Source organism: Aptenodytes patagonicus, chromosome 2 (assembly GCF_965638725.1).
Source record: "Aptenodytes patagonicus chromosome 2, bAptPat1.pri.cur, whole genome shotgun sequence".
In the NCBI taxonomy this organism is placed as follows: Eukaryota; Metazoa; Chordata; class Aves; order Sphenisciformes; family Spheniscidae; genus Aptenodytes; species Aptenodytes patagonicus.
Genome location: NC_134950.1, coordinates 114,196,483 through 114,208,543, shown reverse-complemented (window position 1 = coordinate 114,208,543; position 12,061 = coordinate 114,196,483). Strand labels below are relative to the sequence as shown.

General features: G+C 40.5%; 1 protein-coding gene across 4 annotated transcripts in view; it reads left to right on the top strand.

The window, feature by feature from the left end:
* The window catches only part of SUGCT (succinyl-CoA:glutarate-CoA transferase), a 338,149-nt gene extending 327,425 nt beyond the window's left edge, over positions 1-10,724 (top strand). For 3 of the 4 annotated variants that reach the window (XM_076332286.1, XM_076332284.1, XM_076332287.1), the window contains 2 exons: positions 6,100-6,171; positions 10,387-10,724. In XM_076332286.1, the coding sequence (XP_076188401.1) occupies positions 6,100-6,171; positions 10,387-10,550 (236 nt within the window). In that variant the 3' untranslated portion in view covers positions 10,551-10,724. The remainder of the gene's footprint in view (positions 1-6,099; positions 6,172-10,386) is intronic. The other variant, XM_076332285.1, reaches the window with a different exon arrangement.
* The last annotated feature ends 1,337 nt before the right edge of the window (positions 10,725-12,061 follow it).

Genomic DNA, 12,061 nt, shown 5'->3' with positions numbered 1-12,061 from the left:
ATCCTGAAAGAGAAAGATTTTCAGATGTCCTCAGCTTTTTCTGGAAACTGAGCCCCTTTAAAGATGTCTCAAGTATGACACTCAAAAACAGAGTCATCCCAGATTGCACAGTGCTTTTCGAAACTCAGCCAGCATTTTTAGTAGCCTATGCCTCAAGGAGTCTGGGCACCTTACCCAAAAAGAGCTAAAAATGTAATTTGCAGTTCTTCAAGTAATCCAAAACAAAGTATCAAATCCCTTCCCATCTTCCTTTGCCAGGGAAAGTCCCCGTGCACTGGAACTGGCCTCATTCTGCTGCACAAGGGACAGCAGAAGTAAATGGAGGGTGGAGTGGGAGAGCTTTTGGAAGAATGATCAGGCTGTGCATAGTGCTCAGCCCTACTTAATCACAGATGCCTTGCTTGAGAATCGAGTTCCAAATATTTCCATGGTGCTCAAACATAGAGTTACCTGGCTGTCGTCTGTGCTGAAGAATTTCAACCACCAGAATTTCCTTGGCTGTGCTGCAGCTGATGGCTTTTTCCATTATTTTAATACTCACTCAGCAGATGATACTTACTTGGTGTGGGTCACTAACCAGGCAAGAAAGTATCGACCGACTGTTGAATTTTCCAAAAGTGAAGGTTTATATGCCTGTGTACGTAGCCACAGAGGAACAGTCTAAAGATGTGTAGAAGAAATGTGCGTGGCAATGCACATACAGCACATGACAGACACATGATTTGACATCTAACTAAATGTCTGATCTTTGCCTTTTTATAACAATACGCCCCTGTTGAGACTTAATCCTTTGGCCAAAACAAGGGATTGTTGAGGAAAAATTAGTCAATGTAAAAATCTTAAGAAGTGATTGAAAACAGTTCTGCTACAGGTGGACTGAAGAAGGCTTTCATTTCTCGGTTTCTTTTTCTTAACAGGCTAAGATGGATGTCATAAGACATTAATCATCCTAAATAAATGAATAAATCATCTGTACTAATATACAAATGGGTTGTGGTGAGGTTAGGGAACTGAAGCAAAGCAACGTGATAGACTGCCGCTGTCACGAACCATTTGTCACCCAGCTCACTTTCTATTCTGGCTACCAACTACTGCTGCCGAAGGAGCTGTTACAGTGGGCTTTAATACGGTCAGACAGGAATGCCAGGTAGACCTGTGGAGCAGACACCTCTGGTTTTGAAAAGAGACTTAGAGAAGGATGATTGGAACCATCACAAAAAATAATCTTAACATAAATTCCCATTACAAGGTGTACTGAAAAGAGCTGGTCTGCTCTTTAGAGGTATAAAAAGGGGACATAGAAAAATGTTTTTTTCTTCTGTGCAATAATCTGTGCCCTGTTCTGATGTCTAGGCTTACAGAAGGGTACAGAAATAACTAGACAAAGACTTCAGGGACAGGCCACAGAAAAATGTTCCCTAGGAGCTGGAAGATCAGACTTGTGAACATTGTCAGAGTGTTTGGGAGCAATAAACGCATTTTCAAAAGTTGCTTAGAAGAATGTTTTGAATATTCTTTCAAATTTGTGTTAAAAGAAGGCCCAAAGGTTTTTAATTTTTAGTTATTTTAACTAGTTGTTTGGAAAAAGCTTAAAGCCTCCTACCTGGAAAAAGTGCCTCTTTAGCAAGTAAGAGATCAGAGAGAAAATTATACCCAGCCTTAGGATCAGGCTGCGTATGTTCTTCAGTTTGCATTTGTCTTGTATCCCTGAATTAAGAGACTAGAATCAACTTAAGGTATCCGGGCTTCAGCTGGTTGCCTAAAGAGTAAGAAAGAGCTCATCTGCTCCCACTCTGATGATGCACAGCTGGCCAAGAGGATTACTTTTGGGGTCTCTGAAGAGCCAAAGAATCTAACCTATAGCTGGAGACAGGACACAGGAAAGGACAAATTGATGTACTGAGGAGACACAGACACTTTCTGGGTTGGCTGGCCTGTCTTATTCCAGCATGCAGGGTCACACTAACCACAAGGCATGGGACTTGGAAATAGTTTTCACCAGGCTCAGTAGGAGGTCCCCGAGGAGCTTCTTGCCTTCCTGCACAGCTGGGGGCATGATTCAGCTTCCAGGATCATGTGATCGTGTTGCAACCAGGCAATTCTCTGTCCTTACAAGAGGCTAATTTCAGGTAGCATTTTGCTTTTTCTTGTTCCATACTAGGAGCACGCTTCTCACTAATTACTCTCCTTAAGATACAGTGATTAAGGCCTTTGGGTTTACAGTAAAGATGTCTACTTGAAACAATATGTGGCTTGACTTCCTAAGCATCAGAGGAGGTTCAGGTAGGCCACCTTAACCCCAGCCCCGTTGTGTGAAAACAGTTTTGCTTATGGGCATTTCAGAAATTCGTATGTTTTATGCCCAGAAATAACCATTATGATCATATAGTCTGACCTCCAGCGTAGCACAAGCCTTTCAGCATCACCCTGTAATTTCTGCATTAGGTACACATCCTGTGGTTAACCTGCATCCTGTGGTGGGATCGTATATCGAGTTTGGTATTGATTAGATTATGGCTTGAGACAAATTACATTTTTAGCTTGGATTTTCAGTAGTTCAGGCTTACCTCTGTAGGTTTTTCCTTTTAGAGTTTTGCAGGGCTTCTCCCAGTTACTCTTCTTTGCCATCCAGTTCTTCAGCTCCTTCCTGCAACAGCAATTTATGTTAAACTAGAAGTCTTTAAGTTCCTTGCACAGCCTGAATACACCTTCCACAGTACTGTAGAAAAGATGCCTAGAAGAAGTTGTTCCATGAACACTGGAACTAAATATTGTTTTTCTTCAGATTTACATCCTTTATAAACCCTATATGTAATCTTTATGATAACCTGAACTTTCCTCATGTCCTTTATGCCCTGTCTCCCTAGTGAAGGACGGTATGTGCTAGGTGACTCTTACAGAGCTGCGTCTGTACTTACTGGTGAGCCATTTGCAGCCAAACAGAATATATAACAGCTGAGTTCTTTGGTTTTGTTAATGTCATCAGGGCAGTAATTTGGGTGTCTGTCCTTCAGCAATTGCCAATTTTCACAACACTGGTAAGAACTTAATTTTCCTTGGGATTTCTACACTTTTGTCAAGATTGACAGGTTCAGAAGTTACTGTGTGTGGCAGGGACAAGGCAGACAAACAGATGATTAGAAAGACAGCACAGACACGTAAATTTGTTTCCTTAGGAAATGGAGCTACAGATTATTACCTAGGGAATTTACGGTTCTTTAAAATTGCTACCTCTGGGTATTCTTACTAGTCATCTTCCTTCCTGTCTTTCTTTGAATCTTCTCTTAAGGTCTTTGGGGGTTTCAGGAAGGAGTGGGACCATGTGAGTCTGGACAAAAAGTTAGGCCAAATTTTCAGCACTGTGAGGTGATACACGTGGGAAGCAGTAGACACCACCTTACTGCAACTTTCTTAAAGCTTTTTGGTGCCAAGAGTCCTCTCGCAAAATTGCATTATTCGAATGGTGTAATTATGCGGGATTACTCTCAAATATGCAACCAGAGTGACTGATAAATGATTTCCTTTACTCCAGCAGTCATGTAAGATTAATTAGGTACAGTTAGTATGGTGACACTTTGAAAATGTAAAGCATTATATAAACGTTGAGTGGTATTTACACTGATTATATCCAGGATGTTGGTTGATAGGAAATACATAAAATGTTTTTTTAATGCATTTCTATATATGCAGCTTCAGGTAGGAAAGTACTTTTGTAAATGTACTTGGCAAAGGGTTTTAAGAATTATATAACGGATGCTTTGAATGCCTAAGTGTGGGTTGAAAAGTGGCCTGATTTTTAGACACCCATCTATGGCTATCCCACATAAACTATGTTTATGCTCTGCTTGTCAACTCATTCCCCTCACAATGCTTCAGTTTTTACATTCTCAACTCTCGTGACGTTGGATGGTCCTCATAGCTCTCCCATGGCAGTCAGCACTGTCCAAATGAGAAAAGGTGAACAGGTGGCTTGTAGATATTTCTAGCATTGATACTATTTACTGCCCTGCTGATTTTACTGTTTCCTACTACTACTTACTGATTTATTTTTATTTGTGTTTGTATGGCACCTAGAACAAGGTTTACTAGGTTTTTTTATTACCATCTGAAAAAGTTTGTCCATCCTTTCCACTCTCAGTTACTCATTCCTACTCATCCTGCCAAAGTTTTCCACCCTCTTAGCTGTGCTGGATGCCAAGTGAACACTTTGTGTGGCTGTGCTCTAAGTGGGGGAGGAAGTGGAAGCTGCAGTGAGGGAAGGAGGAGCAAGTCTTTGAATATTATCTCCTTAATTGCTTTTTTCCCGAATCTATTACAAGTTGTTCTTAAAACGTAAATCACCAGCTCTAATGTAATGCAAAAGGAAAGGATTTTTCCCAGCAATTAAATAGATTCCTGAAAAGTCCCCCAAGCTCCCAAGCTTTCACATCTGTGGTAAGAAATAGAAAAATGTGGGAGTTCTCCAGTTAAGATGGAGCGGATCATTCATTCTGGAGGTTTCCTTGAAGCCTGTGTGCACTACTCGTACTAGCAGGACTTTTTAATGAGCTCTTTTGTCTGTGTGTACTTTTCTACTTTGTGTTTCATCAAGGGGAAGAAGCCTGGTGTAAAGGCAGGGTAGCCAAGCTGCGCTGTACTGCGTGCTCGGGCACCCCACCTTCTCAGCTGTGAATAATGGATTCATGGCTGGGACCAAAGGGAAGAGACCAGACACTCAAAACGAGGTCTCCCTGGTCTACTGCTGGTGGCGTATCCCTGCACACATCACTTCTAATGGCTAAATATCCTTCACGGCAGCCATGAAGCCCCTCTTGCTGACTTACTCTGTACGGTCTTCCTTTTCATTGCCTTAAAAGTCCCTGCTTGTTTTCTGCTGATCCTCCTTTAGGCCAGTTTCATAAGCAGCCGATCGCATGCTCCAGACACTTGACCTGTAGCGTATATGGGATCTGGGTGCAAATGTATTGGCTCTGGGCCAGCGCTGTTGACTGTTGATGGTATTTCATTGGAATTGCAAAACTGTTATGTAGCAACACCATGTTATTGGAAGAGGCACAAGTGTTTGGTTTGTTTTCGTGTGATTCCTACGTGTATATAAACTACACTGTGAGCCGGGGTAAAACTAACTAATGAGTGGTGTTAGGTTTCTCATTGCTCTTTTTTGCAAATGTAGGCGATATGTTGCAAGGAGAATGTATACACATACGTTAGCTCAAAATTCCCCTTTCTTTTCCTTGTCCCACTTGAATAATAACAATCATGACTTTTCCCTGAGCTTGGCTGTCCCCAGGCCTGATTCCCTCTACATAGTTTGAGAGTTAGATTGCTTCAATATGCTTTAACCTGTGCTGTAGAAAAAGTGTTATCCAGTGACTGCTGCACAATGCTGCAGGACTGCTATTTGTCAGGACAAAGCAAATATTGTTACCTTTATCCACTTTTATATACTGTGCTTTGCACATTTAATATCATTCAAATTCAACTTTAATTTCTGCTACTTGTAGAGTACAAGTGACTTTGCTTCTGCAGCCCCAAATCTCAGCAATGCCCAGTGACACATTGCAAAGACTGCCGTGTGTTTCACCTGTTTAGGGTGAATGTTCAAAGGCATTTCAGTCTTGCAGGGCCCTTCCTGTGTACCAGTTTCAGTGGTTTTATCTCATTTTTGTCTTTTGCTTTAATGTTTTTAGTATGTCTTAACCTAATAGCTCAGTTTGATGCCTAGCAATACTATAGTAGATAGGCACCAAAGAAATAGAATTTATTATGATGATGTTGAGTTCAAGTACCGGGGAGGTCTTCAAGATATCTTGGTACAGTTGTCATTGTGGTTGCGACTGATACAAATTTTGATTTATTGTTGCACTATTAACTCTTGTACATAATGTGGTGTGCACAGCATGTATTTTAGCAATGTGCCAAAGTCAAAATGATAATAATAATAATAAAATAAGATTAGCCTAGAATTTAAATGGGGTGAAAGCGCTCTTTGGTTTACTGGCAATGATAATCAAAGCAAAAAGAGAAACAGGCCTCTTTTAGTTTAACAGGACAAAGGTAAATCACAGCTGCCACTTATTCCTTCATTGCTTTTTTCAGGTGACCACATGTGTCCCTTTAACTTCATGGCTGAATTGAGTACAGTGTCCCGCTTACAGCCAGGATGCACAGGTGACTGCTGTCTTACCTCCTCCAACCAGTAACCCTGCTTCTACCCCAGCAAAAGGCCTGTTTTCATCTGCAAGGCTCCCTGTAACTCACCCACATGCAAATGCTTCTGACCTTAATTAAAGCAGTTCACCTCTCTCTGCCTCAAGGGATGGTTTCCTCATAAGGCAGTTGTGTTTAATTAGCATTTGCATAGCATTCTGCTGGTTGCTCTCTGGGAGCATTGTTCAGTAGGAGCGTGGGATTGCTGAAGCCTGACTGGCAAGCTTTGCACCCTCCTAATTGACGCAGAAGCCAAGTAGAAGTTACACAAGGAAAGAACAGAGAATCGTTAATGATGGATCATTAGCAAGTAGCTCCTTTGAATGAATGTAGATAACTTTATAACTCTATCAAAGTGAAAAGTAGCATGATGAATTATGCATCAAACAATAAAAGCTCAAGGAAGACACTGGTTTTATAATTGCTGTGCAATTTTCTAGCATGCTCTGGTTTGTACGATTAATTTCTTTGGGACGTGTAAAGCATTCTATGCCTGTTGTACACTTAATGTCAATTTTCTCTCATTAGAGGTTTTATTCTGTGTCTTTTGATATCACTGCAAAAACTCCCAGGGTTTGAGATATGCAATTTTTATACTAGCGAAAATTTGCACAAGCAAGTGAAAAGTGTATAGCTGCTAAACTAGTTCCTTTGAGGGTTTGCTGGTTTCTCATTATAAGGAGTTCTCAGATACACACACCTGAAATAAGATTGCTTTATATCTATATATTATTATATTTTTTAATAGAAATTGCCTAATAGTTTTGTGGCTATGTTGAATTTCTAGACTAATAAATCTCTAAGGGGCATTTTTGCTCTGAAATTATCTTCAGAAGCATTTCAGTTGGCACAGATAGATCATTCCTGTGGCTTGCACTAGTGCCAGTTCAGCCCTCAGTTAGTCCTAGGAAGATGATTAATACAAATATTGCCTAGTGATGTCACCTGTCCCTTTAAAATGTACTGATCTCTCACTTGAGATTTCCTCTGAAAATTGAACTAAGAGTGTTCAAAGTGAGTAGCATTAGAGGAATAAGTTAATAAAAAAGTTATTCCTGATGTGAGCTGTTTCTTAGCTTTTGTGAATATTAGTGGGTGAAAGGGGACTGTGAGAGATCATCTAATCCATCAGCAAGCCCCAGGGATCAGCCATAGGATCAGCTGTGCTAGAATAATTCTTGTTCCTGAAGACCTGATTGATAAGAACTCCGCAGCCTCCTCGCATGGCCTGTTTCAGCATTTTTCTACCCCTACCATTATAAAAGTGTATTTTCTAGTACCTAACTTCAGTTTCTTTTGTTGCAATTTAAATCAATTATTTCTCATTCATCGTGGACATGAAAAAGGATTTACTTCCTCCTTGCAGAAAGGTCGCATGGATTTTGGGGGGTTTGGGGTTTTTTTTGTTGTTGTTGGTTATTTTTTACATTTTTTTGAAGACAGTCTTGAAGACCTTTTTTCCCCTGGCCTTTCTCTTTAGGTCCACGATCCCACTTTATTCAGTCTGTCATGTTTTCTCTGATTATTTTGGTTGCTGTCCTGTAGAACCTCTTCAGGTGTTCCAGATGGCTGTGCAGTGGGGGCCCCACACCAGACACTGCTCCAGCTGTGACCCACCAGCTCTAACTAGAGCAAAAAGATTATTTCATGTGTCCCGCAGGCTTCTCTCTTGTTTGTACATCCCTGTATGACGCTTGCCTTTTTCACAACAGCATGATGTTGTTGACTCATCTTTACTTTGTGATCTAGAATAACCCCTAGCTATTCCTACCTTGCTATTTGTCTCCTGCCCTGTATTGATATAATTAAATGTAGTTCCTTCCCCTTGACATTATTGAATTTCACCCTGTTTTATCAGACCATTTCTCCAGTGTAGCCAGGTCATTGTGAAATCTGCTTCACAGTCAGGTTTAGGTTGAAATCCTCAGAAACCTGAGCAGGTACGATCTGAGTTCCATCAGCCGACCCACTAAAAATATACCGATTAGTGCTTCATCCTGAACAGTTTCCTCTGGAACTCACTTGAAACGTTCTTCTGTTTTAGAAGATCCCAGGCAGCAATTCTCTGAATATGATTTCCCTCTCAGTATTGCACCTGCCTTCGGATTTGCCTAGACCATGTTTCTTTAGTAAGTTTATGGAAAATAGCAGAGAATTTTCTTTCTGAAAGTCAAATTTTGATCTGTCATCCTAGTGGTCAGAGAGTCATCTCACCTCACTTTAGATGTCTGGGTGGTAGAGGTCTGCATCTAAGGTACTTGTCTAGCCTCTCCTTTATGGAGAAACATAGGTGATCACAACTTATCTGGCCAGGTTTAGTCATTTACCAGTGTCTTGGAAGAACTACACTGTAAGTGTGTCTTTTCATCTGCGGTGACTCCAAAGGGAGTTCAAGCAACTAAACATCTATCCAAAGGGAGTCTAAGCAACTAAACATCTATATCTAGGCTATTGGCATCTAAAGTTAGATGGGATGTATCTCATCTCCAGCCCTTCTCCTGGTAGAAAGACAAGAGATCGAGCGTACGCTATTTGTTCTTAATAGACACATGCTGGCTGTTACTCATCTCCTGAGTACTTTCAGTGTGGTTATTTGTTCCAGTATTTAACGGAACTTGAAGTTAAATGATTTGGTCCTCAATTCCCTAATTCTACCTCCTTTCCTTTTTAAACACAGGAACCATACCTGACCTCTTCCAGGAGCATACTGATCAGGAACGTGCCAAATCAGCCTGAAAAACCCCTGTTTTTCTAAGCACCCTTTATCTTATTTTGTCCTGCTTTGAGGTGGATACCTTTACTGTATTAGCCATTTGGTCACAGTTGATGAAGACTGTTGAAAAAATGGCGTATTTTGGCATGCTGCATGACCTTTGTCAGCATCTCTCCTCAAATAAGTAGTAACTCAAGTAGTGAACTTCCGTACTCATGCCCTTCTAGGATGACTTCTTGCTGTGGTTCATTTCCCTTGCTGATTTAGATCCTGTTTCTTCAGAAATAAGTCACACACTCTTCTGCCTATTAAAATGCCCTATGTATTTCTTTGCATTTCTAAGTAAACTGTAGTGTCATAGTCGAAGACATAACTACATGTAACTTCTTCGGTAAATTCTTTTTGATGATATAATAAAGACCATAACTATGAGTAGAGAAATCCTTTTGCCAATTGTCCAAAGCACCAAAGGTGGTTGTATTTTGTATTAAAGAAAAGTTTTCAACTGACAATTAGGGAAATTATTGTCCTCTATTTCTCTATAAAACACTTAGTTTTTCTATGCAGACGCTGAATGTATACCTCAGTTTTGATCCTACAGTAAATTTGTGGCCATTCTCTCTTCTGAGACTGACAGTAAAGGTATAGCTACTTGTCTGCAAGGAACTGCACTGAAATCTCTGTTCAGTTCACTACAGAGAATTGCTAAAAAGTGAGATCTGACTACCTGCAATAGACATAAAAGTCTTCATATCGTTGCCCATTTCCCTAAGTGATTTCCACCTTTGAAATTATTCTTGCCAGAGTAAATAAACCGTTGTTGAGTTTCTTACAGCTGCTGCTACCTATATTTTTGATAGAAAACATAAAACAAGCTGGGAATATCTTTGCTCTGCATGATGTCAGTTCTACATCACTGCAGGATAATGGAGCATGCTGCAGAGGTTCTTGAGCTGTTGCTAACTGGAGATGGTGCTTCCCATCATCCGGTGCGCTGCTCCGACATCAGTAACAGTGTGTTAACATGACACTTCATTGCATTCTTATGGTTGTGCTGCCTCCTGTTGTAGACAGCGTGGGGATTTCTGCACCACATCCCCTTGTGTGGGCTGGGCATTGCCTGCGTTGTTCAGGTGGCAGCGAGTGGTAGACCTGTGACTTAATGAGTTAGAGCACCCCAATATAGATACCACTGGGAGCAAGGGGAAGACTTTCTTAATGTTGGGCGAATATTCAGCAATTCTGCATTTGGGTGAACTACTTAAAACTGGCTTATTGGTACATTATTGTGAACTGGAATTTTTTTGGTCTATAATTCCAGAATATAACATTTCTGTGATAAGAACTGTGGTAAGACTGCTGTGAAAATGAGATATTTTCCTTTAAACTAACATAGACACTTCAATATAAATATGGGCAGTAACTTTTGAAAATAATTTCCCTCCTGTCTGCTTTCTTTACAGGACCAGGTGTCAGATACAGTGAATTTGCTGTGTCACATCCCAAACCACCTCCGCTTGTTGGACAGCATACAGTGGAGATACTGAAGGGCATGCTAGGGTACGAGGATGATGCCATAGAAGAACTGCTCCGCACTGGTGCTGTGGCTCAGCATGAGGTCAGATAAGGAACATTAGCTACATTCCTTCACACTGAGTTCACATTACTTTGTCCTCTCTTTGCTCCCTTCAGCTCCCCTAATGGGACTCAAAGAGAAGACATAATTTAATTCCTAATTTTCTTCCATGTGTGTTTGTATGATTTTAACACTGATGTATCAAATAAACAATCTTATACTGTCTGAGTGAAAGATTTTCTTGGGGTGGGTGGGAGTAAATGTAATTATACAGTCCTGTGTGGCTACTCATTTTCTGTACATCATCTGGGAAATGGAGTTCTTATCATAATTACAGTAATTGCCTAAACGTTTGTCCCCAGAAAGACATAATGTTAGTGAAAAGAAGCAGAACCTTAAAAATCTGTATACTAGACTCTCCGCTTGCAGAAAGCTGCCTTGTACAATTATTTTAGTAGAAAATCAATTATGTACAAATTGGTGGTTGATCTGATTTGATTTTGAACAGAATCATCAGTCATGAACTCTTTGTTCATCTCTATTTTAAATCATGGGTAGAGTAACCATTGCAAAACTCACTTCTGTTCCCTGGTATTCCCAATTACCAATATGTCTTTATATTACACTGCATGGTCATGACAATCCCAGCATGTTAGCAGAAATAAGCTGAAATTGGCACAGTCCTTCAGTTATGAAACAAGCCTATTCCAAGACCGGTTGAGAGACAAACTATGATTGAATAGTCTTTTGTAATTTTATTCAGAAAGGCCCAGGGTACTGTTAATTAAACATTGATCCACACAAAACCACATGCTGAATGTCAAATACCAGAACTTGCCAGCCTTCTCAGTCTGCTTCTGTGGGTAGGTACTGATCCCTATCTCTGACTCTAGTTGCCATCCAAAGCACCTTTCACTATGGAGGAAAAACAGGTTAAAATCTGTGTAAAACTTTTGACTCAGTCCCATCCCCATGATTAAAACACGGTGAAAGCTGACAAACCTTCCTCAAATTTAGTAATACCATGTCCTGCAGTAGGGTCACTCTTAAGAGTAAGGCACCACGCATTGCAAGAAGGTGGAAGAATTTGATCCATGACAAACAGTAAGGAAAAGATTAAAGAAGAGGCATTTCTTCTCCACAAACCAATTTGGCAGTACTTCACTCACAGAAGACATGCCACGCTCCTCTATCGCAGTATATAATTTACGGCTAAAGTAAACTCAGCGCATGGGAAGGGTCTAACCTTTGTTGTGTGCGCCCTGGGAGCGAGGCAAAGCCTTTCTATTCCTAGAACTAAATAAAACTAACTCAAATTGACACTCAACACGTAACGTCCATATTTCTCCCAAAGTATCGGAAACGGGCCTGGCATTATAACTAGCTTGTCACTTGTTTCCACTCTAACAAACATCCTCTGTATTACATTTGAACTTCACAACTCTGCATTACCTTCTGGGGGAAGAAAAGAGGTTATTACATAATCAAATTGCAGTGGAACCGCACTGTGGTTGCTCATTTTTGAAGCCCAGTGTGTTTTGGTTCATTTGTTTGCTTGTTTT